The sequence below is a fragment of the Gavia stellata genome, chromosome 30 (genome assembly GCF_030936135.1).
Source record: "Gavia stellata isolate bGavSte3 chromosome 30, bGavSte3.hap2, whole genome shotgun sequence".
Classification (NCBI taxonomy): Eukaryota; Metazoa; Chordata; class Aves; order Gaviiformes; family Gaviidae; genus Gavia; species Gavia stellata.
The window spans coordinates 4372100-4399975 of NC_082623.1; the positions used below are offsets into that span (position 1 = coordinate 4372100).

The 27876-nt window shown below is 60.5% G+C and overlaps 3 protein-coding genes across 3 annotated transcripts in view; 1 reads left to right on the forward strand and 2 right to left on the reverse strand.

Moving 5' to 3' along the window:
- Positions 1 to 1895, forward strand: part of SOX13 (SRY-box transcription factor 13) — a 41531-nt gene extending 39636 nt beyond the window's left edge. Inside the window, exons 13-14 of the mRNA XM_059831278.1 lie at positions 1274 to 1490; positions 1622 to 1895. Of these exons, the coding sequence (XP_059687261.1) occupies positions 1274 to 1490; positions 1622 to 1895 (491 nt within the window). The remainder of the gene's footprint in view (positions 1 to 1273; positions 1491 to 1621) is intronic.
- A 3738-nt stretch (positions 1896 to 5633) lies between these two features.
- On the reverse strand, positions 5634 to 13934 carry ETNK2 (ethanolamine kinase 2). Its single transcript, XM_059831284.1, has 8 exons — positions 13725 to 13934; positions 9654 to 9913; positions 9008 to 9145; positions 7655 to 7797; positions 7456 to 7539; positions 6843 to 7012; positions 6061 to 6134; positions 5634 to 5736 (listed from the first exon to the last, which is right to left on the reverse strand). The coding sequence occupies exons 1-8, from the start codon at positions 13932 to 13934 to the stop codon at positions 5664 to 5666; spliced, it is 1152 nt and encodes a 383-aa protein (XP_059687267.1). The 3' UTR covers positions 5634 to 5663.
- Positions 13935 to 17256: 3322 nt separating this feature from the next.
- REN (renin) lies at positions 17257 to 22338 on the reverse strand. The gene is made up of 10 exons (XM_059831259.1): positions 22238 to 22338; positions 21468 to 21624; positions 21171 to 21294; positions 20847 to 20965; positions 20481 to 20677; positions 19682 to 19690; positions 19135 to 19257; positions 18418 to 18562; positions 18208 to 18306; positions 17257 to 17418 (listed from the first exon to the last, which is right to left on the reverse strand). Exons 1-10 carry the CDS (start codon positions 22336 to 22338, stop codon positions 17257 to 17259), a joined length of 1236 nt encoding a protein of 411 aa, XP_059687242.1.
- Between the last annotated feature and the right edge of the window lie 5538 nt (positions 22339 to 27876).

The window sequence follows — 27876 nt, forward strand, 5'->3', positions numbered from 1 at the left end:
TGGGTTACCTCTGGCACCCGCACCTCGCTCTGCCACGGACTCGTTTTAGCAGCTGTGCTCGTTAAAGGAAAAAAACCAAAACAACCGCCAAGCTTTTCCCTTTGAAGGAGCATGTGGGCAGGATCTGCTCGGTTTACCTCTCGCGACCATGGGGGTCGGGGGGGTCCGGGAGCAGGCGCTCTGCGGTAGAGCTGCTTGCTGTCACGGTAGATGTCTGTGGCTTTAAATAGCTGGTGCGGTTCTGCCGGGGGAGCCGGAGCTGCTCGCTGCGCGAGAGGTAGAAATTTACTTGGGGATGGATGAGTGGTTCAGAGCCGGTACGCACCTGGGCGGCGGGGTTTCAGTTCCCGTGTGCTCTCCTACTCCTGGAAATGGGGGTCTGAGACGGTGCGAAGGGGCTGAGCACATGGGGAAGAAGCCGGCGGAGGATGCCTGGGCAGCATGGGCAAGGGGCTCGCAGGTCTCTGTGCCTCAGTTTACCTGGGCCGCCTGGCTCGTGGTGCAGGTGTGGGAGGTGGAGCTCCCTGGGGGAGCTGGGCCGTGCTGGCGGGTGAAGGACACCCAGGACAGGGGCATGTGGGGACTCACAGGAGGATTTAGGTGATGGGGGGTGTGTGTGTCTCTGGAGGTCTCCAGCACAAAGCCCTGCTAACTCCATAGTCCCATCAGGATGCTCAGGGCTGTGTCCTGTTGACTGTTGAGCATCTCCAAGGATATTGATGCTCTCCAAGCATCTCCAGCTTGTCCTGCTCTCTCCCAAACTGGACACTGGTCCAGCTGCAGCCTCCCAGGTGTTGAGCCGAGGGGATTAATCCCTTCTCTCCACCAGCTTGGCCCCGAGCCCTTCTCCCAGCCCAGCAGCCTTTGTGCTGTGCCCTGCTTTGCCCTCCTGCTCGGGGTGCTGGCGGCGATGACAATAAAGGTCAGCCAGTGGGGGAATGCGAGTCACACGCCGGCACAGCCTATTTTAGCTGCAGCACCTGCTCGCCATACCTTGGAGAGGATTGAAAGCCATGGCCCAAGAGGTGCCCGGGGAAGGTCAAGGCTGGGGACCTGTTCCCGGTGTGCCGGGAGGGCTGGCTGCCCTTCGCGGCATGGGACTCCCACCGGTGCAGCCGCTCTCACCAGCTGTGTGCAAATTCAGGTGGCATTTTCACAGGGGATGGTACGAGCATTAATGAACTCTTGTGATGACTATCCATGCTGGGAGCCGGTGTGGGTTTCATCACAGCGGGCAGGGTGTAAGCATGCCCTGTGGCTCCTCTCTGCGCAGGCTCCCGGTGGAAGTCCATGACGAACCAGGAAAAGCAGCCCTACTATGAGGAGCAAGCCCGGCTGAGCCGGCAGCACCTGGAGAAATACCCCGACTATAAGTACAAGCCCCGACCCAAACGCACCTGCATCGTGGAGGGGAAGCGGCTGCGTGTCGGCGAGTACAAGGCGCTGATGAGGAACCGGCGGCAGGACGCCAGGCAGGGCTACTTGATAGGGTAACATGCCCCTTCCTCCCTTCCGAGGGGGCTCACCGAGTTGCCGGTGGGGTGGGTGCCCCAGGAGGCAGGGAGAGGGAGGGGGAGCACCTCGATGCCCTGGACGGTGATTGCATTTCCCTGTCCCGCAGGCCCCAGGGCAGCCAGATGCCCCCCGCTTCCTCGGACGTGCTGTACCAGCGGCCGGTGGGCATGCAGCTGACGCCCCCCCTGATGGAGCACTACCTGCCCCGCAGCATGGACCCCAGCATGCCCGTCATCGTCAACACGCGCAGCCTCAAGGAGGGCGACGGCGGTGACGATGGGCACTCGGTGGCCGACGGTGAGATGTACCGCTACAGCGAGGAGGAGGACTCGGAGGGCGAGGACAAGAGCGACGGCGAGCTGGTGGTGCTGACGGACTGAGGGGGGCCAGGGGGGGTGGTGGGTGGGGGTGGCAGGGCTGGCTGCCACCAAAACGGAGGTCACAGCATCCCCCGATGGGATGGGACTTGGCCGAAGGGTTGTGCTGGGAGCAGAGGAGAGCTGCTACCCTGGCACGCAGGAGTTGCTGCTGCCTGCCTGCAAATGGGTGCCACGAAGGCAGGCACCCAGCGTTTTGGGTGGGGTGCTTCCCGGGGGGGGGTCACGAGCAGTGATGTGTGCTGCATGGGGCCATGGCCGGGATGTGCTGACCCCGCTGGGCAAGCTGGCGAGGGCTGGCTCAGCCTTGCTCCAGTGGCAGGGGCATGGGGAGCTGAGGCCACCTGGCCCGGGGATGTGGATGCCACGGCTGCTGGGCTGTCACCCACCTGCAGCCCCCCCCAGGAGGTATCTAAGGGTATCGGGGTGCAGGAAAAACTCCAGAGCATCTCCCAGCCCTCCAGCACCCGCGGGTCCCTTGCAGAGAGCCTCACCTGCAGTGGCTGCCAGCCCCCACTGCTGGGGACACGGGGTGGGGACACGCTTGTCCCTCGCTCAGCCCAGTCTGACCTCCCTGCCACGTTTCCCACTCGGTCTTTAGAGCCTGCCAGCAAATTCCCATGGAGCCATTTTTAGCTCTCGCCTGGCCAGGCAGGCTCCAAGGAGCCCTTTATGCTCCTGACAGCTCTGGCCCACTTTGTAAATAAAGCGGGTGCCTGTTGCCTGGCTGCGCCGCTGCCCCGGCCCTCCGCCGGCACCGGGCACGGCCGGGCACTAGCCCCGGCTGCGATGGGTACGTGCCCCATCCATCCCTGGGCACCTCTCCCTCCTGCACCCTGGCTCTGCAAGCCACAGGCTCCACCTGTGAGCTGCATCACGAATACCACAGAGAGAGAGAAAAACAACAGCCATTAAAAAAAAAAAAAAGAAATAATTAAAAAAAACCCTTGCTCCAGTCAGAGCCCAGCCTGTGGGTTTTTGGGGTGCAGCGTGGCTGTGTGGCCAGCAGTGCATGCACGGTGTCCGGCTGTGCATGCAGTGTCCGGCGCTGCATGCGCAGTGTCCGGCGGTGCATGCACGGTGTCCGGCAGTGCATGCACGGCGTCCGGTGTTGCGCAGAGTCCGTGCACCGCCCTGTGGCAACAGCCAGAAACAGGCACCGCAGCTCCGGCTGCAGCCACAGCCTGGCCTCCAGCGTGGCACCGCAGGGACCTTGCGGGGTGCAGAAGGAGCGGTGGCAGCCCGGGCTGCAGGGGTGGGGGGTGAGCCCTGCAGTGGGGGCTTTGCAGCAGACCCATGTGCTCAGCCCCAGGGTGGGGGTCTGGAGCAGCGGCTCTGCAGCATCGGTGCCCCGGTGCTGCTCCCCTGCACCCCGCGGGGCTGCTGTCAGGACATTGTTTATCCAAGGGAGGGTCCTGCCTCCTCGCCCACCCAGCAAACGCCTCTCTCTTCTCTTGCCCTTCGTTAGTGCTTTATTTATTCCCCCTCCCTGTGCTGCTCTGGCCGGGGCCGGGGTCCCAGGGGAAGGGGTGCTGGCTCCCAGGGTGGGATGGGCTGTGCTGCAGAGGGGACTGGAAGCAGATGTGCCCAACAAAGATGCAGCTCTTCCTCTCTCTTTTTTTTTTTTAAAGACTGTAAATATAGATAGAGCTTTATTTTGTTAATAAGACAATGAGTAACTTAACCTGTATATTTCACATACTTGTTTACAGTTGTCCCCCCTATCCCTTGGCACAATAAAGATGACTTTTTGGAGCAGAGATCTGGGTTTGGACTTTAACAGCCTGGGGTCAGGGAGAGCCGAGGGCTGGACGGGGAGCTCTCAGCCCAGGCAGTCAGTGCATAGATTGGGGGGGGGGGGGGGGGGGGGTGTGGGGGGGGGGGGGTGGGGGGGTGGGGGTGCTTGTTTCCCCCCTTCCCTGCCCCTCTTCCAGCTCAGCCCCCCCCTAAGGCTTTTGCTCCCTGCGATGTTTTCACTTGTGCAGTCTCTCAGCTCTTTCTCCTGCCCTGTCCCTCCGTGGTGGGTCCTGAGTTGGTCCCCTCTCCTTCCCACCTCTCACCTGTGTTTTCTCGAGGTCTCACCCCACATGGCAGCAGGTTTGGGGTTCAGCCTCCTCTGCCTGCTGCCTGCTGCAGCCAAGTGCTCCAACCTGCCCTTGCCACAGCCGGAGCCCGGGGGGCCCACGATGAAGAGGTGGGATCAGCTCTGCAGAAGGCTGTTTTAAAGCACACGGCATCGCTCTGGGACAAGGACAATCCCCAGTGGCTGCAGGGGAGGGACAGCGAGTGCTGCAGGCAAACACCTGAAGGGACATCAGGAGCATGGAGGGACATCAGCCCACGCTGTGAGGAGATACCTCCACCAGCATCTCTGCTCCTGCTCTGGCCTTCCCCAGCACCTCCAGCTGCAGGAGAAGGGCTGAGTGCACCCCCGGCTCCCAGGGACGTCCCCGCTCCGGCACAAGTCCTGCGCCAGTCCCCACAGATCCGTCATCCCCCATTTCCAGCTACCAGCAGCTTTTATTTTGCACCAAAACGAACACCAGATGCAACAAGAGTCCTGGTTCTTGCTGGGGCAGGTTCCTGTGCCCGTGCGAAGGGGACGGCCACCTTGTCCCCATACCACTCACCGAGCAGCCAAGGCAGGGGCAGAGGGGTCTGATTTCACCCCCCAGCTGATGCACAATCACTGTCATGAGCTGGACAGTGCTCAGCAGGCCAGGATCGCCTTCACAGAGCCCGTGGTGTGGGAGCAGCCGAGTGCTGACAGGGGATGAAGCTGTGCCTGGCTCATGGAGCAGGACGGCTCCATTCAACCTCCTGCCGGGGGGCTCCATGCAGGGACACAGCCAAGAGAGGAGCACAGGGATGGTGCCTATGTGAGGGGCAGGACTGACCCCCCTGGCCCTGGGGGAGACAGGGAAGGCAGAGCTGGGAGCCCCTTGCTCCGGCAGCGTGGGATGCTACGAGGGAAGCCACGATGGGAGCAGGGAGCTAAAGGGAGCCTGAGGGACCACGACCGTGGGGAAAAGCAGAGCCAGCCGTGGGCTGAGCCCATCACAGGAGGTGCAGGCACCCGGCACCCGCCAGCAAAAGCCCCCTGGTCCCAATCCCATGTGGCTCATGGCTGTCGCTGCCTCTTGCTGCTTTGCACCATCTGAGCCAGAGTGCAGCAGCACCCACCCCTCGTGGAAAAGGGTCCCATGCTCAGAGACAGCCCGAAACCCAGGATCAATACAGACCCAAGAAAGGTGCTGGTTTGGGGGTGGGAGCCCAAGCAGCACCGAGCAGGCAAGGCAAGAGGGGATGAAAGGAGCAGCAAAGATGATGGGCACAGCGTGTGTGTTGGGCAGCTAAAGCAACTGGGCAGCTCTGGGGGCTCCTGAGCAGATGGGGAGGACCCGTTTCCCTCCTCGGGAACAGCACAGAGGGAGCAAACCGGGTGCCAGGCCAAGCAGCAGTAGTGCCAAAAAAGCACAGACCTGCTGGGCACCAGGGCCGAGCCGGGGCTCGTCGTTAAGGCGATGGTAAGGCTTCCTTGCGTAGGCAGGGGCCTCTCCGAGGCCGTGGTCCTCTCTAGCATCTCATGGTCCAGTCTCAGGTAAGTCCAGGGTCTCCTTTAATCGGTGGCTGGGACAGATCTCCTCTCCCCCTTCCCACCATCAGGACCTGCCCTCGCCCCCCGGCTGGGGCAGGGAAGGGGCGAGGGGGATGCGAGGGCTGTGGACGCAGCAAGGACAAAATAGCTCAGGGTCTCACGGGCCGGAGATGCTATTTAGAGATCTGCAGGGCTGTGACCACCGGCTTCATCTTGAAGTACTGTTTAAACCTTAGCTTTGCATATCTGCCAAGAGAGGAGAGAGGGACAGACATGAGACACTCGTGCCCCAGCCCTGTGTCCCCTGGCCTCGGAGGATTCCTCCAGCACGGAGGGATCATTGGGATCCTCTTGCTCTAGTCATTTAACACTGAACTGCACTGGGAGCAAATCGCAGAATCACTAAGGTTGGAAAAGACCTGTAAGACCATCAGGTCCAACCACCAACCCAACCCCACCATGCCCACTAAACCATGTCCCGCAGTGCCACGTCCACACGTTCCTTGAACACCTCCAGTGACGGTGACTCCACCACCTCCCTGGAATGCCCCCCAACCCCGGCAGACTCACCTTAAGAAGTTAAAGTCTATGGTAGAGTATTTATCCTGGATCAGGCCCCAGCATGCCCAGAGGAAATGGGATGCCTGCAACAGACAAAACAAGGATCAGAGATGGGCACGGAGCATCCCTGCCCGCAGGACGAGTTGCTTGCGCCTCTCCTGGCTGGGTCCCAGAAGTCCTGTGGCTGTGACGTCAGGACGCGGGGTGGCAGCCAGCCGGGGCTGGCCCACACGTGTGTTTTTATATGCTCTGGAGGCTGGTTCCAGCCCGGGCGAGAGATGCCAGCAGGAAGGATGCTGAACAGCCACACAACGTGCTCAGGGTACCAGCCTCTGCATTTGCAGCCGGGATGTCCTTCCTGGCAGCTCCAGCCAGGAAACTACCAAGATTTTGCCCTAAGTTTCCAGAAAATTGGCTCTGCCTGCCCATAGCATTTACCAAAGAGGATTTCTTTGTGCTTGGCTGCGCCCAGGGTCCGCCTGGCCTCTCTGAAGGGATGCCCAAGGCCACAGCTCTCAGAGACACACTGTCCCCTGGCACGTGTCGGTGGGACGGCAGGCAGTCAGCGCTATCTTTGACCTTGCCCAAGGGCTCAGTGCCTCCGAGGTGCGGCTGGGCTCTGGGGCAGCCTCCTGCCCCGGGTGCCCCCGAACCCCCAGGGTGGTACCTGCACCCCCGTCCTCGCCAGCTGACCTGCAGCACGAAGCCCCGGCTCACCCGAGAGGAGAGGAAAACCTGTCCCACAGGCAGCCCTGGAGAGGGGCTGGCTCCTTCCCATCTCCACCACTCACCAAAGAAAACTTGTTCACTTGCACGTAGAGAGCCTCCAGCTCCTCCTCGGACACCCCTGTGCCTCCTGGGTCCCCCTGGGTGAGCTGCTTGTAGGCCTGCAGGTAGGAGCGCAGCCACTGCAGCTGGGTCTCCTTGCTGGGGTAGAGGCGGTAATCCACCTCCTTCACGCCTGCAAGGGGAGCCGGGGTCAGCGATGCCCAAGGGGCAGAAGGGCGAAAGGAAGGGTTTCTCCAGGACTAAGCAGCGTGACCACGGGACTCTCCCTGTGCATGACTGGGTGAGCAAAACCCCTGCAGCTCCAGGCTTGCACAAGCTGGGGATCAACCCACTGATTCAAGGCACCCACGCAGCCCCTGCACGGTTAAGAGCTGGGCTCGTGCAGGTATTGCATCCCAGCAGCAGCCAGGCTACTCACCGCCGGCAGCACGGCACCCAGCGCCAGCAGAGACCCTCCCTCGCACATCGCTGTAACCCCAAGGAGGAGCTGCCCCATTTCCCACCACGAGACTGGGGATGCAACTGCCTCCTCCATCCCTAGGGACAGGACGACCCCGGGGGCAGCAGCTACAACTAGGGGGGACCTTTGGTGTCACGGAGAGGAGCCCAACTCACCCGCAAACTCATTAAAGTGGTTTCCAATGTCGAAAGCCTGGTAGTTGTAGCCGGTGTACTCGTAGTCTATGAAGCGAACGTGCTCTGCGGAGGCAAAGGCAGGGGCTGTGAGAGGGGCTGGAGATGGAGCTGCTGGCCCCTGGGGAGGCGGGCGAGGGACAGACCCCTCCGCTGGGCGTGCGGAGCTGCTGCCACAAACCTCGTGTCTCGTCGTAGATGATGTTCTTGCAGAGCAGGTCGTTGTGGCAAAGCACGATGGGGGACCCCAGCTGGGAGAGCGTTTCCTTCATCCAGGCCAGCTCCTGTTCAAGCATCTCCAGGCTGGGCATGTCCTGCTGGAGGCTGGGGAAGGGGACGGGGTGGAATCACTTCTGCTCACGGGGAACCTCCCTTAAGGGCAGAGGGGCAGCGTTGCCCCCTGCTTCCCTCCGTGCATTTTATAAATGAACTCATCAGTGACACAAAGCGAGGGCTAATGAGGCCGTTTTTGGTGGGGAGGTCAGGTTTGGCTCGGACATCCTCTGGCGTGCTGTGTGGTACCCAGGGCGCCTGGCAGATGCCACGATGCAGCCTCAGCCCTTCCCTTCTCCCCACTAACACCCGCATCCATCCCCCAAATGCCCCCAACCAGGCACCGAGCCCCCCAGCACTCACTCCCCAAAGCACCCGACTAACCCCCATGCAACGGGAACATTTTGGACTCTGCCAGGGCACGTACCCTCTCAGTAACCTCTGAAGGTTCAATTCCAAGAAGAGAGCCAGTTAATGATTACCTAATTGGCTGCACTGAAGGTGCAGGCGTGGGTAAAGTCTGCCTGCAGCAGGGCGAGTGCCGAGAAAAGCCCTGCATCCTGCCACTGCTGCTCAGGGAACAGGTTCATTACTTGCTTGCCTTGGGGTTTATTCAGCTCTGCCACCTCCTGGGGCTGCCCGCATCCTTCCCAGACACCCCAGCACTCACCTGGCGTGAACCCAGGCTCCCAGAAATGGGATGAACTGGTTTGAAGTGGGAACTGGCTGCTTTAATCTATACTGGGTTTCTACCATCCCCTCCACCAACCTTGCTGCTCAGATCCCCACCGTAAGAACGGGTTGAGCTTCAGCTTATTCTAGGAAGGGCGTAAAATGCAGGCTAGATTTGCAGGGAGGAGGAGGAGGCAGATTATTACAGTGGGTGGGAGTCTCTGGTTCAGGCCGGATCCTGCCTGGGTGCTATACAGACACGACTCAGAGTGGTCTCGGCTCTAACACTGCTCCCAGACTGGCAGGAGGAAAGGTGCTGAAGGATGCACAGAGATACCTCCATCCCACCTGCTCTTGGGGGCTTGGCCATGAGTTTGCTTGCAGAGGGACCGTGATCCAGAAGTGGCCGTGTAGCCGGACCCAGCCCCGACACCATCCCCAGCCCCACTCACCAACCCTAGACTCCTGCAGAGGCTTTACCTGGGATCCGGGGCTCTTCCCCCCGGTCCCGTACGGGGAAGACTTAGAGATGGATGGGCAGCGGATGCCCAAGCCAGAGCCTGGCTCTTTGGGATCCCTCTGCCTTTACCTGGGGTTGGATACCTTTGGGCTGAGATCCGTCTTCACGAGGGTGAGGTATTTGTGCAGCTTCTGCCAGAGGATGGGCTTGGGGAGGCTCCCGTTGGCGTGGATGGCATGTACCCGGGCCATCTCCTGGGCCACCAGCCTGGAAGGAAACACGGACACGTGGGTGAGAGGTGGCCATGCAGCAGCAGCCCCGGGAGGAGCACTCCTCAAAACCAGCCTTGAGACATCTCGAGCGGGGTTCCCTGAAAGCCGTGTTCAAAAATGCAGGGTCAACACAGCTGAAACTCCGCTCCACTTCAGCTGCGAGCCTCCGAAGCATTTCAAGTCCCTGTCTGGGTCAAAAGCAGCGTTCACCTTTGCAGGGCAAGTTCAGATAAAAGCCGTGGTTCTTGTGCAACCTCTGTTCACCAAAAGCTGATGCTTTAAAAACATGGTGATAAACCCAGCTGCAGTTTGGCCCATTTATCCCCCAGCACCACCCAGGTTTGTGCACATCAGCGATGCTCGAGCACCGGTCTGGAGTAAAGGCAGCGAGGAGGAGAGCTGGAAACATGGAGCAAACCCCTCGTGCCCGGAGAATCAAGCGTTCCCCTGTCCTGTGCTCCCCCCAAGACCCACACACCCGAGGACGTGGGGGTCCTGCACACCTGAAGATGTGGGGGTCCCGCACGTGGTCGGGCCCCAGCGCGATGCCCGGCAGGAACTGGTAGCAGAGCCCGTTCTGGAAGGCGCAGTAGAGGTCGGGGGCGCAGCCGTGGGCACGCAGCACCTGGAAGTTCCTCAGCTCCGTCTCCCGGTCCACGAACAGCTCCGTCTTCCTGCCATAGACACGGACCAACACCGCGTCTGCCATGCCCTCGTCCGTGTAGCAGGCCACGAGCTTGTTGGTGATGCCATCGGTGAAGAGCTGGAGGGAGAAAAGGGCGGCAGAACCGATGCCTCTACATCCCTGCCATGCCAGCGGGCATGGGGGAAAACCCCTTCCCAAGAGCAGACCCCAGGGATAAAGCAACGTGGCAAAGGCAATAACAGGCAATGGGCAAAAAAGCACGAAGCAGCAGTGCCCACAGCAGCCACGAAAGCTCCCGTGGCAGATGGCACGAGTTTGCAAGGCCTCGAGGCTCAGGCGTGAACTGGGGCTCTGCACAAGGCCACAGGCACGAGGCTTCAGCTGCACCAAGCTGGTGGTTTGGGTGGAAAACCTGCCGTTTTTCACCTGGGAACTCAGGAATAGTTCAGGCCAGATGTGCCGCCAGCACGCTTGGCACCCGAGCAGCCCTGGGAACCGCTCCCAAAAAATCAGCGTAAATCTTTTGGCACAAAATGAAAAAATAACCCAACAAACCCCAGCAAACAACACGGAGCAAACACCGCCACCCCATCTCCTCCTCCTGACCCTCCCCGCGGGGCCGGGTCGCTGATAGGCAGGGACGTCTCTGCTGGGGACGTCTCATGTCATTGCTCTGATGGCTCCTCACAGATGGAAAGAGAGTTTTGTTCTCCCGTCACCCCGGCTTGGCCGCCTGCCTGCGCACATGCAGGGGCTGCTGCCACCGCTGCCGCCTGCGCCGGGCTCCTCTCCCCATCCCGAGGCGATTTCAGTCGCCTCTGGTGCACCGAGGGGTTTGGGTCTCCATCGCCCCACGGGAGACCCCCGCCCCATCGTCCCCCATGCAGGCAGGATGCTCAGCCCCCCGCGGTTCCCACTCGGCACCAAGGCCAAGCATGCCGGGGAGCCGCTGCTCCCCAGGAGTTATTTCTTTACCCACTTTGGGCTGGGGGAGCCGGAGCAGGTGTGATGCTGGCGGAGCGGGAGGGGGGCGAGGGCGCGTGCTACGGCAGCAGCGGTGCTCGGGGGTGGGACAGCTAATTTTAGACATCCCACTCAGCAACTCACGCTCCTATATAGGGTGCCTATATATAGGGCTCCCCATGCAGCCTCCTGAGGGAAACTCTGGAATGAGACACCCAAAGTGAGACGGCACTAACACCCCTCGTTACACAGCTGGCTGGCACTGGATTCGGGGTGAGCAGGGCGGGCAGCGAGCCAGCCACCACATCGCATTGGGCTGCTGCCCCTTGGCTGCAGCTGGGGCGGGCTGAACCTTCTCAAGCAACCGAGCTGCTGTTCCCAGGACAGATAATCTGTGTTTCCACCACAGTGCCACGCTCGGGTCTCTCCTCTCCTTGTCCTGCCAGGCCCCAGAGGCGAGAAATTCAGCAAGCAAAAGGTGTCTTGGCCCATCCGTGCAGAAGATGTTGCACCCCGGGGCCGGTGCCCTCCATCAGCCGCACACACATCGGCCACAGGTGAATGGCTCCACGTCAAGATGCTCAGCGCTGCCTTGCCTGCAAAGTCCTTGTGCTGCTTTGTTTTGCTGCTCAACAGCCTGATCAGCCCTTTCCAGTGGGTTTAACAGGATTACTGAGCCTTATCCCCACTGAATTCCAGGCCACTAACTTTGGAGACTCACACGTGGTTCACCAGCAACCTGCACGCAGGGGCTCGCCTGGTTTGGAGGCGGCAGCTCCTCCAGCTCCTGACAGCGGCTGCTCGGGAGATGCCCAGTGCTATTCCTTGTGGATCCAAGGTGCAGTCAGCTGTCAGCAGGACCACGGCGCTGCTACCAGCCCAAATCTTTCCCTGCTGCGGTTGTGTGACAGCAGGGAGGAAAGTGAGTGTGACTCCACACCAGGAGCCTTGTGGCTATTAAATGCAAAGCAAGACCCAAGCCCTGTGCAAAGATGCTGAAGCAAAGCAGCTCCATCCGATGCACCGGTGCTGCGCCTGCCATGAGACCCCTCGGCATCCCCGAAGCACGGCCGTGTTGGCTGCCTCCCCGCGCAGGCACCCCCAGCGCCGCTCCCCAGCCCGAGAGGCGGCCGGCAGCCCAGGGCCAGACTGCAGCAGGGCACCTTGTTGCCAAAGTCAGGCTAAAAAAGTCCAGCCACACCGGAGTCCTCGCAGGGATTTGGCTCCACGTCGCTGCTGCTCTTCTTATCGCCGGATGAGGGATGGAGGAGTGCGTGCTTCTCTGATAGCGTGGCTGGCTGACTCACCGATACCGCCTGTGCCTTCTCGGTATGGAGATGCTTCTGCCCAGGGACAGAGCTTAAAGGATGAGGAGTGGGAGCCCTGGAAAGCAGGCACAACCTGGAGCACGGGGGGCTGGAGACCCCAGCAAGAACAGGGCAGCCGGGGGAGGCCAAGCACCCAGACCCTTCCTTCCCGTCTTCCACACCCTGCCGTGAGCGCCGGGAGATTTTTCTGTGTCACCGGCACAGCCTGGTACAGCCCCTGCAAGCAGCTGTGCACTGACACCGTGCAACGAGGTGGTGTAAACCGGGCACCGCTCCAGTGTGCCGAGGAAAGCGAACAGGAACGCTAATAGGAACCAGCTGAGGACCAGTGCACCGCTCCAATCCCCTCCCGAACAGCTCTTGCAATAGCAGCTAAGGAAACACAACTGGAGGGTTTCCCCCCCAACTCCTAAGGGTTTTTTTGCCTTTTTTTTTTTTTTTTTTAATTAAAAACACACGCACGCACACACAAGCTGCTGTTGAACACTGACCCCCTCCGATGCCTGGAGAGAGCCTGGATACCAGAGAGCTGGGGTCCTTCTCAAACAGCCATCGCCACTGAGGTCTGTGCTCGGTGCCGCACAGAGCCCGAGACATTTCCTGCCCCTACAACTCTGCGCTCCGAGGAACTCGAACTCCAAGCTTCCTGCCTATTGCCATCTGCCCTTTCATATGTATTTTCCTGCAGCTTCTTGTATTTAATTACACTTGGCTATTAATACATTTTTAATGACACTCCAGGCACACGGGAAGCGTGTGCCTTCAGAGGACATGCATACACACCCAGCTCGCCACCTCCACACTCCCGTGCCCATCGCCAGGTGCCTGGTGAGGGCACAGACACCTCCAGCCTCGCTTTTCCACCCCAGACCTGGCACCCCTGGGCAGAGATGGGGCGGGGGAAAGGGACTCTCACGTCAGGCAGATGCCAGCCCCGCTCTCCCAGCCACCGCAGCAAAGCCCTGCCAGCTCCGGACAGCCAAGCCCCGTCCCGTACACGGAGCCCGGCGCTGAATCCCAGTTCCCATTCGAACCTGCGCTCAGCCTATGCGACCTGGCAGAGGTGCAAGCCCATGAGTAACCCAAGTGAGACCCGCTCCCGGGCGCAGCCACTCCTGCGGGCAGGGGCCCGGTGGCACTGGGTGCAGGCAGGGGTGCAGCACCTGCAGGAGAGACTGCGGGGGGACCAGCAGTGCAGGCTGCTGCCCCGGCATCCCCCCAGCCTTCGCCCGCCTTGGCAGCCTCGAGGGACCCTGGGGACACGCTTGCGTTCACAGTCACCGCTCAGTGACTGCCCAAGGGGTCCCCAAAGCCAGCGGGGGGGTCGGCATCACACCTTCGCACACCTGATGGGCCCTGATTGCTCTCTGAGAGTGGAGGGGAGAACCGGGGGTGGGGGGACAGGACATCGTACCCTCCTTGGCAGGTCCTAGAGACCCCCGCGGTGGCTCCTATAGGCACCCCCACGTAGCCCCTATAGCCCTCCCAGAGCGAGCGCTATAGCTCCCCGGGGCGAGCCCCGCAGCCCCCATCGGGCGGACCCACAGCCCCCCAGCCTGGGCTACTGCAGCCCCCGCGGGCCGGTCCCCGGGGGGGCTCCGCACAGCCTCCCCCCCCCCCCCCCCGGCGGGGCGTACCTTGGTCTTCACCCCGGCCGGCTCCCAGCCGGGTCTCAGCTCCCGCATGAGCCGCAGCGCCCCGGGCAGCACATCGCCCTCGTCCACCGCAATGCCGAGGTGGGGTACGGCGGGGGTCCCACCGCCGCCCCGCTCCGGCCCCGGGCAGTCGGGGCAGCGGCCGGGCGGCACGGCCATACCCAGCTCCGCGCTCCCGGAGCCGCGGCCCATGTGCCGGGGGCTGCCGCGGGGCCGGCGGCCGCGGGGAGGAGCCGCCCGCCGTTGGGAAGCCATGAGTCACCGGCCCGCCTCCCGCCGCCCGCCTCCCGCGGCAGCGCCCGCCCGCATTGTGAGGTCAGCGGGACCCGCACCGGCCCCGCACCGCCACCCGCACCGGGACACCCCCCCGGCCCGCCGCACCTGCAGCCGGTGCCCTCCGCCCGGACGCCTCCTCTCCCCCCCCCCGCCCCGCCCCCGGAGCCCCTCAGCCATCCCGGGGGGGTCCACACAGCCCCCCCATCCCTCTGGGGTCTGGGTAAGAAGGATGGGGATGCCGCGCAGGGGATGTGCCAGCAGCATCCTGGGCTGCAGGAGGGACGTGTCCCTTCTGGACCAGCCTCTCCCGCCCCGCCACCATCTCACCCACCAAGCGCTGACCCCCCCGGGGACCCACGGGTGGGCTGGAGAGAGGTGTGATAGGTAAAGATAGAGCACGACTCGCCCCTCGGCACAGCCCCCCCGCAGCCCGCTGACACCGCTCCAGCCCGGCTTCATTATCAGAGGAAATAACAACTGCACATGGCTGGGAGCGAAGAATGCCCCCTCCAAAGTTTACAGCTGGCTGCGGCTGAAACCAGCTAAATGGACCATGGAGACTTGGGGAAAATCATTTAAGGGAGGGGAAAAAAATAAACCAGCCAGTTCCTCGTGTTTCTAAATATAGCGCCAGCTCTGTCAGTTTTAATAGGATGGTCATAATTGCTCCCACCGCTTTGCTGGGCTGAACGTGGCCTAATTGCTCGCCCGTAACAATCCCAAGTGTTAATACGGGGCGGTTGCGGGTGAGCGGTGCCTCGCAGCCAGGGCTGCGCAGCAGCACCAGGAAATTGCCCTGGCGCAGGCGATTAGAGGTGTTAATAGATTGGCTTAAGGGGCCCAAGAGCAGCACCGCAGCAGCCCAGGCGTTTTTCCCTCCCGCTGCTCGGAACGACTGTCCTGAATAGGAGCAGAACTGGATCCACAAAACCCATCCTATTTTAGGCCAGCCTGCCCATTTTCCAGCTGAGGGCTATAGGCAGAAGCCATCATGGGGGCTTAAGTCACCTGGTGCTTTTTCAAGCTCACATCCACTCGAGCCTTCTCCAGACCAGAGCCTTTGCGGCATAGACTAGGACAGAGGAGGCTTAGTTGTTTCCAAGCAGAGACTTTCCCTGTGGTAGGGAGGAAAGGGAGACGCTTGCCAGCATCTCTGTACGGCCAGAAGGTTGGGGAAAGGCCGGGCTGTAGCTCCAGCGCTGACCTGTGCGGATCCCCTCTTGCCAAGGGTCTCCGGGCAGCTCTGCCCTCCCTCCCGTGCCCTCCACGCCTGTGCTGCTGCTGCTTCCCAGCCCCTGGGCCTTCCTGTGCTGCCGAGCAGCTGCCTGGAGCGCCCGGGTGTGCTCAGGAAACGCTGGATGAAAGCAAGATACGCTGACCGCTGGGGCCCCTTCCCTCCACCCCCAGGCCTCGAAGAGCCGTCGCCACAGCTCTCCTCGCCCCCGTGTTGGAGGTGATGGATCAGTGCTGCAGAAGGCGATGGCAAGAAACAAGCAACATCGTTGGGTGCCTTGAATTTCCCATCCCTGGAGATGCAGGGTTGTGCATCCCAACTTTAAGAGGTTTAAATGCTACACAGCCGCACAGACCCTCCCAGGAGGGACAAACATCCGCTTAGCCACATCCTCTCTGCGGCAAGGCTGCGCTGCCGCTCCATGGGGCAGGGCAGGGGATGAGGTGCAGCGCTGGGAGGGAGGGAGGGCTGGTGAGCGGAGCGGAGGCTGCTGCCTACCTGGCTGGAAAGGCCACTCGGCAGCAGCCGTTTTGGTGCTGGCAGGAGCATCGCTCTCCTGAACATCCCTGCAGCCCGAGAGGCAGCTCGTGTCAGCCTGTGCTTCGGGCAGCGCTGGGAATTCATCAGCAGTCATCGCTGGTGGCAAAAACGAGGATGAGAAGCTTCTGCGAGCAATTGCACTCAGATGGTGGCTTGCTCCAGGCTCTGCTCCAGAAGCCCAAGCGTTGTGCTCTGCTTTACAGGCACGTTTCCCAGCGCTCGGCTGTGGACTGCGGCAGTCACGGCACCTGAGCTGGTCAAACCGGAGATGAGAGCGTGCTGCAAATCGCTTGGCATTGGGGAGTGCTTGGATTCGCAGCTGCTGGGCTGTAACTTGAAGCACCGCAGCTCTCCCGCAGAACTGGAAATGTCAGGCTCCGGCTGGGAGCACTGGTCTGCCCCTCCTGCCAAGCCAGCCGGCACGGGGCTCACAGCTCCAGCGTGCTCCCGCTGAGCATCTCCGCACATGGCCAGGACAGAGAGAGGCCTCTAGTTGTTAGCTGGAGCCAGCGTGGCAATAAAAACAGATCCAGGCGCTGGGGCAGCAAGAGCTGCCTTCCTGGTGCGGCAGAGTCAGCCACCCTTAATCAGACCTGCGAGCACCTTCCCCTCCCCAAAGGGCAGCAAAGCCTGTGTACAGCCCTGTCCCTCTGTCCCCAGGGGTGCGACCAGTGGTCCTGAGCCCCCCGTGGGAAGGCAGGTGGAGGCATGGGTACCCACACAGCAGTTCATCTCCTGCAGGAAAGGCTTGTTTGCTGTTTGAAAAGACCCCGATTTGCCTACATGTCGACGCTGTGGCACTAGCTGGGAGGGCGTTTCACTCATGAAACAGGGAAGGACATAAACGCAGGGGTGGATCCTAGCAGGGGAACACTTGTTGTCCAGTTCTCTTAATAAAAGTGTCTGATATCTCCCCTCTGCAAGAAGAAGCATCCACTCACCATCCTGTTGCTCTGGAACTGTTTAATATTAAAGTCATGGAGAGGGGTAGGGTTAACACCAGCTAAAACTACCATTAAACACAGCCAGATTATTTTTCTCCCATTCAAAGAACAAACACAAACTGTAACAGATCATGCCTCCTCAGTCTGTCTGCAACCTGTGAGCACCTCCACGCCAGCAGCGAGCCGCTGCATGCCAGTTGTACTATTGCACATCACCCTAAAAGTCCCTGGAGGTACAACTCTGGGCACAGGATCCCGCTTTGATTTCCAGACTGAACATGCTCACTAGAAGATGCGTTTAAGGCTCGGTTCTCCCCAGCAGCAGAGACTCTCGGGAAGCAGAGCGGGGGTTTTGGAGTGGGAGAAGGCGAGGTTTTGCAGTTGCTTCAGTAAAGAGAGGAGGTGGCTGAGCTGTAAGGAAATGCTGTTCCTGTTGTTTGCACTTCAAATCATTTCTCCTTGGTGGTACTCTTGCCTCCAGGCTGGTTCCCCCGGCCCTCTCCCCGGCCCCCCCTGGCCATCAGCGGGCTGTGGCAAAGCCGATGCGGTTGTTGCGCCGGTCAAATTTGGTGTAGTAGTGCCCGATGAAGCTGGCGCCCAGGATCCAGAGGGGACCAGCCGGGGGTGGGATGTCCAGCCCCGAGAAAGCCACCACGCAGACGTCCTCCCCATACTGGGATTGCTGCAAAGAGGAGGAGACCCACACGGTGATGGAGGTGCCAGGAGGGAGATGTCTACCGCAGCGTGCCTGAGGAAGGGCTGTGATCCCCAGCTCAACACCCTCTGCTTGGCCTCCACGTTCCTTCCTCCAGGAAGGAGGATCTCTGCCTGTCTCTGCTTTTTGCTGCTCACCCCGAATCTCCCCCAAACCATGCAAGGAAGCAGCAACGAGCGGTCTGGCTCATCTGGACACCTTGGCTGAACAGGAGGGTTTGGGAAAAAATGACAAGTGTCATTCTGGGGCTTGTGGCAGCTGCTTTAGGGGAGCCAGGGGGGCACAGGATGCTGCAGGAGAGCTGCGCCCCAAGAGCTGGGGTTGTTTAGTCTGGAGAAGAGGAGGCTGAGGGGAGACCTCATCCCTCTCTACAGCTACCTGAAAGGGGGTTGTGGGGAGGTGGGTGCTGGTCTCTTCTCCCAAGTGATAGGACAAGAGGAAATGGCCTCAAATTGTGCCAGGGGAGGCTTAGACTGGATATTAGGAAAAATTTCTTCGCTGAAAGGGTTGTCAGGCTTTGGAACGGGCTGCCCAGGGAGGTGGTTGAGTCCTCGTCCCTGGAGGTATTTAAAAGCCGTGTGGATGAGGCGCTTAGGGACGTGGTTTAGTGGTGGACTTGGCAGGGTTAGGTTAACCGTTGGACTTGATGATCTTAAAGGTCTTTTCCAACCTAAATGATTCTATGACTCTCCCCAGCAGATGCACCCAGCCCAGGGAGAGTCGCCCTCCCACCCAACACAGAGGGATGCAGCTTACCCGGAGGACGTAGGCTGAGCCGCTGAGCACATAAGCCTTCCCACCCAGGTGGAAGGAGATGTTGGGCAACTGAGGGACTCGGTCGCAGTCCACCACATACTGCGGGAGGGGGAGACAGCGCTGAGCCTGTTTGCTGCCGGAGGGATGGGCTGGGGTACAGGCAGCAAGGGGGCAGGGACACAGAGCAGGGCAGAGGGGGGGTTTGCTCACCTCTCCTTCGGCCATTTCTGCTGCCCCAATGGCTTTCATCAGCACGGAGATGGGGCCGGCCGGGCCGGTGATGTAGGATGCTCCTGTGTCAACAGCCACTGAACAGCCTTCCTTGCAGAACAGGATTTCAGCCCCTACGGACACCCTGGAGCGGGAGGGGAGAGGGGTGATCCTGAGTCTCCCATGGCAGCTGCAGCTCAGCTCCCAGGGCTGCGTGTGCCCCTGGGCGCGTGTGCCACATCTTTGGCTCGGGAACGCCGGCCAGGCAGAGCATGTGCTGCTCCGGAGCACAGACTCTCCAGGGGCAGCGGGAACCCTCCCTTCAAGCTTCTCAAATGTGAGCACTAAGCTTCATCATGCTTGGGTTTTATTTTTTTAAATTAAACAAAGCAGAATTGTTTCAGTGCCTCACACTCCTTCTGCAGGCCTAAAGGGGGTTAAACTCTTCCACTGCAGCTTCCAAGCTGAATCAGCCCACGGTGCCACCCCCTCCGCATTCCCCAGCTCAGCTCCTGGCTCCTTGCTGAGCATGGAGATGCAACTCTGTGCTGGAGGAACCGATCCTGCTCCCCGCCGGAGGGGAAAGCATCCACCAGCAACACCTCTGCGGACCACCTTCCCCAGCACCCAGCAAGCTTCTCCCAGGCCCCCTCTCGCATGGCCAGGGAGGTTTGCAGGATGCAGCCGGTGCTGTGCGGAGGCACTCCCTGGCCTCACCCCTTCATGCTGATCTGCCAGTAGCCGCTCTTGCTGACGTTCAGGTAGTGGAAGTCCCCGGTGTAGTAGGCTGGGTCGCTGCCTCCGAGGATTATTTCCCCTCCAGGTTTCAGAGGAGCGTTCCTAGGGTGCAAAACACAGTGGAGTGATTCCCCGTCAGCTGCTGTCCCTGAAAAACCATGGAGAAGGGACCAGCCCCAGCCGTGAGGCTCTGCTGACCCGGTTAGCAGCGGCAGAGAGCAAGATGGAGCAGAAGAAACCATAAGTTAGTGCACAGGGTGCAAGAGCTCGCAGGAGAGGGGTGCCGTACGCTGAGGTCTCCGAGCAGGTTGGTGCTGGATCCTGCACGGGGTAGGCATGCTGGCAGAGCCCGGTGTGGGACTAATGCAGTGTGTGAGCACCTACAGACCAGTGCCCAGCTGCCAGCGCAGGGCAGGGCTCGCCTGGGGCTGGCAGCAGGAGCAGGGTCTGCTGCCCAGCCCCGGGGTGCGCGGGTGACTGTTAGTGGGTGCTGTCTTGAGAGCGTTCGTGCTTTTCGTCTTCTTACTTCGAAGCTCTGCAAAAAGAGAGATGCTCCATCAACCTGTGGTCTGAGAGCGGCTGTGTCCCTGGGGTGCCAAGGGGACCCAAACAGCACTTGGACGAGGCTGCTGTTGCAGCCAGCGTCGTTAGGCTTTGTTCGTTATTGATGGATCCACCTTTAGATGAGGTGAAGAGCTACCATGCCTGCTTTAAGCATGCATTTGTGGGCCTGTTTGTCACTGCACATTGCCAGGCTGCTGTATCTGGGGCCCGTGGGGGGTGCTGGGGTGGGGGGGTCAGCGTTCCTGCTCTTCCAGGACAGGCCCTCCCACTGCTCCTGCAGGTTTTGGTGCTGCTAGGAGGAGGGATGCTGGGGCACAACAGTTTGGGGCAAGAAATGAAAGGAGGTTTGGCTGCTGGTGCAGGTTTTTCTTCAATAGATTTTTTGGATTTTTTTAATTTTGCCTCTAGATGAAACACTAAATCCGCTCCCGGCTGTGATTGCTTCAGTCCCACTAGCAGAGCTGGTCACTTTGTGCAAACCGACAGTGACAAACGAGTGGGGAGCGGTCACTCCCAGCCTCTGCACTCCCTGCCCAGCAGCTCCAGATGAGCATCCGCCTGGCTCTGCCGCTTGTGCTGCTTCATTCCACCCCAGCTCCTCCAGGTATCCTCCACGTGCCCATGCCCTCCGCCCCAGGTCCCGCAGCCCCAGCCATGGCTCTTTCCCAACCCTGAGATGCAAACCCAGCAGAGCTGTGGTTGCAATGCCCATGCCCTGCAAAACAAACACCTCCCCGGCACCTGCTCCCCACAAGACCCACCGGCTGTAGTAGACGGAAAACACGTCCTCCTTGAGGATCTGCTGGGAGAGGATGCGGTCGAAGACAGGGGTGATGCCGTCGATGGCCTGGCTGGGGTAGCCCATCCCCAGCACCCCATCAAACCTGGCAAAGATGAAGGGGAAGGCAGGCAGCGCCGTCGCCTCGGCGAAGACCTGGATGATGGGGATGTCTGATACCTGGGGAAGGGCACAAGTGTCCTTGCAGGGAGTTGGGGGGCTAAATCCCCCAAAGAGCCCCCGTACTCTTGGTAACTGGGGATGCTCTTATGGGGGAGCAGAGCCACACATGGGCATCTCCTTGCAGAGCCAGTGGCTCCAGGTCTGCTAGTTCAGAGCACGCACTCACCATGACGATGTCCTGGCTGAGGAAGCCTTTGACGCTTCCCGTTCCGTAGCGGATAGCGAAGCCCGTGCCATTGGCTATGTACGTCCGTGACTTGGAGGAGTCGTAGCGGCTGTGGGAAACTGGGGAGAGCGTGCATCAAAGAAAGCGAGGGAGGTGGCGACAGCAGGACCAGCTCAGGGTCTCTGCTCCCCCAGCCTCCGCAGGGTGATGAACCCCCCCAGTGCCAGGGGACCGGCCAGCAGCAGACCCCGCTGTGCAAAGGTAAACCCACCCCAGCCCACTTTGAGCAGCCCTCGAGATGGAGGGACATGCCCCCATACTCACCGCAGGCGCTGTAGAGCGGGGAGCACTTGTAGGACGGCACCCACAGGTTGGCCGAGCCCGTGTCGAAGACCACCTTGAAGGTCTGCGCAGGGGTTCCGATGCTGATCTCGCCGAAATACTGGGTCTGGAAGAGGCACGGCATTGGGGAGCATCACTGGGGTCACAGCTCAGACAGGAAAAGGGGCTCACGCAGAGCCGAGCCCCCAGCAGCAAATGCACCGTGGGGTGCAGCGAGTGGGACTTGCGGGGTGCGGGGCCGTGTTGGGGTGACAAGCCCCCACGCAGGGAGAGACTCACGTCCAGGTAGTTAGTGAGGAGGGTGGGAGCCGTCCCGTTTCTGGGGGCGGCCACCCCACTGCGTCTGCTCTGCCTCAGCTCGGGGAAGACGTCCGACACCTTCACGCCCATCTCCTGCAGCGTCTGGCGGATGGAGGGCATGCTCCGCAGCGCGATCCTGCCGGGGGGCGAGGGCAGGGCTGGGGGGCCGGGGAGCACCCCGGCACCCGCAGGAGACCCCCCCCTTCCCAGCACTCCTGCCTTGGGAAATCCAGCCGGGTGGCTCTAGATGGCAGCAGCTCCCCGCAGCACCCCCCGACCCCGGGGCTGCCAGCCGGGCCCCGGTGGGTCCCGCTCCCACGGCACAACCAGCCCCACACCGGCCCGGGGGGATGCACCACAGCCCACCCAGGGCAGGGAGCCCACGGGGGCCGGCTGCTGCAGGAGGCACCTACCGAGAGCGGGCAGCCCCCCTGGGCTGAGCCCAGCCCCGCGCTCGGCTCCTTTGCTTTGCAGGTGAAACCTTCACCTTGGCCTCGTTGGTTATTTGGGAGACGGGGTGCTGCTGAGGCATGCGGTGCTCAAGGGGAGAGAGGAAGAGGAGCAAGGAAGAGCAGGTGTGCTAGCACAGAACAGGAGAGGAGGCGGAAGGGGGTTTCCCAGCACGGCGGCAGCAGGTACCGCAGGAGGAGAGTCCTTTGGTCCTCAGCACCAGCCCAAGCACCCAAAACCAAGGGGAGACAGCAAGACCCACAACACTGCGAGCCACCTCCAACACGCACGCCTGCTACCTCTGCAAAGCCTGGGCTGGTGAGGGGAAGAAGCTGGCACCCCAGGTCACGGCCAAGACCACCAGATACTGCTGCACCCTCCTGCTGTGTCCTGCCGGCATCGTGCTCTCCCAGGGCAGCCGCCTCCTTTGCCAGGAGCTTCCTTGTGTCCCAAAGGGGAGGATGCTTTTATAGCCTGGGTTTCTGCATCCATGTGGGTTTCTCCTCCCCACTAGCCGGGGGAGGGCTGGGGATCCTGCAGGCAGCAGTGCAGGCAGGTAGCTAGATGCTGACCGTGACGGCCCCTGCGGAGGGTGGCACAGCCAGGAGAGCCCCGTGCCCGCTGGGCACAGCTGACAAGCATGGCTGGCAAAGGGAGCTGTGAATAGCTGGGAGCCGTGAACCCACGCTCCCTGCAGTTAACAGCATCGCTACGTGTCAGCACCCAGCCATCGCTAACACGGCGTGTGCAGGGCATGGGCCAAATGCCTGCTGGTGTCAGCCAGGAGAGCTGGTGGGTGATGCTGACGCAGGTGGTGGTGGCTCAGGTCTAGATGGCAGTATGGCCAAGGAGATGTCCTTGAGCTCCATGCTGCAGAGGAATGGGGTTTTCCCCAAAGGTCTGGGGGTGGGAACAGCAAAGGGCACTCAGCCACAGCCCCCTCGGCCACACAGACACCAACTACAAACCCACCAGACCCCATTGCCCTCATGGGGGCTGCTCTGAGCACAGCGAGGGGGAAAAGCCCCCCCCCAGCTCTGTTAAACCAGTGAGGGAGCAGAGCCTTAATGCAGAGCCTGGGGCAGAGAACAGCTAAACTCATTACAGTTGTTGCATATGATATTAGATCAAGGTACACGTGTCCACAGCCTGGCCAGGCACATCGTGGTTGGGAGGAGCGGTCCGTTCTCTGTCTTGTATAAGCAAGGTGCAGAGGAGCCCAGCGTGGCTCCGGGTGCCCGATCTGCTGTGCCTAGCCCTGCCCTGTGTTTTGGAAGGGAGATGCTGCTCAAAAACCTCAGCATGGGCTGCAGGAGACTCCTTCGTACAAGGTGCATCAATAGCCCCCAGGCTCACACACGGCTGTGTTTCCCCAAGCAGTGCCCAGCCCAGGGTGGTGGGTGCCGGATCAGACCCCATGGCTCCCAGCCCAGCGCTTGACCTCAGGGAACCTTGGTGGGAAATGACTGCAAAAGCAATAAAAATGTTCTTGGAAGAAACCTGATGACACACTTGCCCCTGCCTCGAAACCCCCAGCTACGCAGTCACACCGGCACCCTCCTGTTGCAGCAGGGATTTGTTTAGGGCACTGCTGTCACCCTTGTCCAGGGGACATGGGTGCTGGGGGGGTGAGGAGGACACCCCTCAAGGTACAGAGCTCCCCTCCAAAACCGGGGCTTTAACGCCTCCTTCCCCTGTGGGGTTTTGGCTGCAGCGCTTGGAGCCAGGGGAAGGCTGACCTCGGTGGGCACCGAGGCTCTGCCCCGCGGGTCGCAGCCCCGCTCCCCCCGGCCCTGACGTCTTTTCCCACGCTGAGCCCCGGCGCTGCGTCACTCGGGGAGGCCTTGTGCCCTGGTGCAGGTTGCAGCGAGGCGCAGAGGTCAGGAGGCAGCAGCCCAGCCCAGGAGCTGCAGCGATGCGAGAGAGAGCCTGGCGGGGAGCCACCGGACATAAATCCCCTTCCCAGGCATCCCGCGGGCTCTGCCTGCTTTGCTGAGCCCTGTTCCCCAAAGTAGAGGCCCGAGCTTCAGCGTGACTTCAAAGGATGGGGCCACATCAGCTGGGGGAAGGTGGTCCCAGGATGTGGGGCTGTGGGGCTCTGGCATTTCCAGCTCCCCTTTGACCCATGGCCAAGGGGAGGCACGTCTGCAGGAGCCCTGAGGAGCATTAGATGCTCTGGGCATGGTTTTCCCCTGGGAGGGACAGACAGACTCCTCTCTCATGAGGCAGCCGGAGTGGGATGCAGCTGGGAATGGCAGAGGGCTGCGGGTACCAGGGAAAAGGCAGCACCAGCCCGCTCCATTCTCCAAGGAAGACAGCCCTTCCCTGCCAAGGGGTTGGCACCACAGCCCTGTTGAAGGGAAACCAAGGCATAAACAGGCAAAACCAACTTACCCAAGCCCATCAGGGAACCCAGGGCTGTTGCCTTGCAGTGGCCAGTGCTAGCCCTGAGGCTGACCCGCCTCGCTGGCAGCACCAGGGCTTGAGGACGCCCCTCGGTGCAGGACACCTTCCCCGGTGCAAGGAGAATCCCCGCAAGGCATTTTCCACTCACCTCCGCCAGCAGCAAGCAGGGATGAGCAGCTGGTGCATGGGAGCAGCGACGGAAAGACCTGGCGCAGGGCTTTAAATAACCTGCAAAGGGTGAATTTGTGCACGGGGTTATAGGAACCAGGGGAGGGGGAAGGAGCATTGGTGCTCAGGCCCGAAGGGCTGGAGCAGGAGCCATGGCAAGGGCCAGGCTCTGCAGGGCAGCATGGGAAGGACATCCACAGGGACATCAGCCAGCTCTGGGACCGCACTGATTTTATCCCCAGCACTTCAGGAGGCCCCAACCTGCAGGGAGGATGCTTTACTCTTCCCACGCAGCCTCGAAGCACCAGGCAGTTCTAATCAAAACATCACTTAACCTGAATTTCAACGACTGAAGGTGACAGGCCATCAGGCAAGGCTGCGATCTCCCCACTCGATTCATGCACTGCTGCAAACTGCAGTTTGCTGCAAAGGGCTGGGGTTTCATCCAGTTATGTATCCTATAAAGAGCAGCTCATCTGGAAATAGCAGGGGAATGCTCTTAAGTTATTTTCCCGCCTGCTTTCAAGGAGTCAAATGATTGAGCTAAAGGTGAATTCAAGGAAAATGCTTTCCAGAGAGAAACAAATGCTTTCCTGCAAGATAAATGTGTTCCTCGCTAGTGTTGGGCTGAACAAGCGCATTTCTTAAAATAAAATTTGAAATATTAAGTACTTTCCTCTCTGAATAGACTCATTAGGAAGTTTTACTGAATAGCCTTATTCCTTGAGGGATCTTTTAAAACAGTAAAAAAGGTAGATGCACTTCTGTCCTTCCCACACATTTTACACAGTCCGTGAGTTTGTTGCTAGTAAAAACACACGAGGCTTGTGAGGATCCTTGTTCTGGATGACCAAAAAGCTCGAGCATAAAAGCAACCTTCTGGGAAGGACTTAGAGGAGGCTCTGGATGGCACCGACACTGGGGGAACTTGGCCATTGACGTCAGCAGAGCCGAGGCTTCACCCAAAGTGTTTGCTTAAAACCAAAACTGCTCTGGCAGGGCACATTGAAATCGCAATTTACTGAACCAGAGGGAAAACATTCCCCTGCAATAAGCTTCAGAAATACGGGCTGGGGAGAGCAGTGCCGGCTCCAGCTCGCTGCTGCCTGCTCCGTCCCAGAGGCAGCTCACAGCGATTCCCGGTCACTTTGGAGCCTGATGGGAAGCATCCCCCGCTGCCAGCCAGGGATGATGCTCCATCCTGGCTTGATTTTCCCAGCAGGGTGAAGCGACGGGGGCACACACCCTGCTCATCCATGCTTGCTGCCGTGGGGATGGGGGCATTAAACAGGGGGATCACTTTATCCTGCATGTGGGGTCTCTAGGACCGCTCCTCTTTGTTCTGGTGAAGCCCTGAAGATGAAGCTTGACCAGAAAAAGTTGCTCTGCAGCCCAAGTTTTCAGCAGGGTGAAGCAAAGAGACAGGAATTGCAGCTGGGCACTAGGGAGGCTGTAGCCCTCGCTTACCTGCATGATATCCAAGCTCATGCTCCATCTCCATCCCTCTTCTGCAAGCAGTTGCCCCAGCTCTCGCTCTGCTCCAACCCCCTCCGCTTTATCATCAAAGCTGGCCCTGATACCAGCAGGACCGAACCCACCTCTACCTTCCTCCTCCACTTCCAAGCTCATGCTAGAAAGTTGCTAACTCTTTCCCCCCCCCCTTGAAAGCCTCGCACTGCGACCTGCGCTCAAAGTAAAGGCAGCCCCTCAAAACCAGCAGCAAGGGAGCAGCTTCCCCTGAGCCAGACCTCCCAGGGGTGCAAAGCAACGATACCCAGCCTTGGGGGGGGCTGCCCTGATTTATACCTGCTGGGGAGCTCGTCCTCTGTAACCCAGGGCTCAACCTGGCTGCTGGGGCTGGGGTTTGGGTGCCCAAATGAGTTACCCCACATCAGAGCTGTCAGAGCAGCTCCCAGCTCTGCTTTCACCTGGTGCAAACCCACTGCAAACCTGGGTGCTTGTGCAGTACCTGCTAAGTGCCAACAGGCACTGCCACCAGCTCGCTCAGGCCCTTCAATCAAGAGGGAACAGGTTTAACTCAGACTCATTAATTAATTCCTGCAAGTTAAGAAGGGTATCTGCACAGGGACCAGCTTTGATGTGATTGCCTTGGTTTAATTAAACTCCTGCTTGCACCCAGCTTCCCAAGTGCTCGTAGAAACCTGGCTCGCATCCATTTACCTTGTGTCTCTGATCGCACAGACCTGCTGAGTTATCCAACCAGTTCTCCGGCAGTGCTGGCTGCGCTCCTGGGGAGAGGAGTTTCTGCAGCCCGAACAAAAATCATCTGACGTTAAGCTAGGAGAGCTCCGCACTGTCCTCAGGTTCCTGCCTGCCAGGAAGGTCTCCCTGTGAGCAGCCGGCCCCTCGCACTGGGGGATGCTCATCCTCCAGAGCATCCAGCAGCGCAGGTCCTGCCTCGAGCAGGATTTAAAAGCACCTGATGTACCTGGGCCTGAATGGTTCTTGAGGCCAAAGCAGCTGCAGAGAGGGCACAGAGGGGACGTGGTGGGCGATGTGACGTGATGGGGCCCCCAGCAGCTGGCCAAAACAGCCTCTTTCTGTCCCTACAGAAACGGGCTGGAAAGCAGCAGCTTCCCACCGCCCCTCCCAGAAGGCGTGCTGGGGCTGTGAGGATGCGCAGCAGGTGAAAAGGCGCTTTGAATGCCGGTGGATGGGGCTGGATCCCTCTCCGGGGTGTAAGCCGCGGATCTCGGCAGGCTCCCCCGGAGCGGTGCAGACGTCCGGGTCATGGGTAGGCAGCCAGCCCCCCCCAGCACCCATGCTGGTGTTGGGGTGGGCACGGGGTGCTGGAGATGTTCCCCTGGCTCAAACTCTGGCAGCACCATAGCTCCTACCAGCTCCATCCTGCCAGGCAGCAGCCAGCGGGTCCAGCTCTGCTCCCTCCTGGCCGCATCCCGCAGGAAACAGGTCTATGGGAAATGCGAGTCCTGGCCCGTAATGCTCAGAGATGTCAGCACTGTAACTCTGTGTCTTTGCTCCAGCCCCCGCTCCCACCCCAGCATCTCTCAATTAATTAATAACCCCAGATGTCATGTGCTTTTTCATGGTCGCTGAATTTGAACGGGGTAATTTACTCTCCTCCGATCAGGTCATGAAATGTTAATGTGGTTTAATGGGTGTTTTCCTAACCTCCCCTGCCCTCTCCCGCGGCTCCCCGGGCTCTGGGCTCCGCAGCCCACATCCCCGCGGGATGCATGGGAAGGCAGCACCACGGCCACTGCCTGCAAGCCAGGGCTGCCCGCACTGGCTGGGGCTCGTAGCCAGGGCAGCCGGGGCCATGGCCACCGGAAGGTCCCCATGCCACCTCCAGTCGTGGCCATGGGAAGGTCCCTGTGCCATC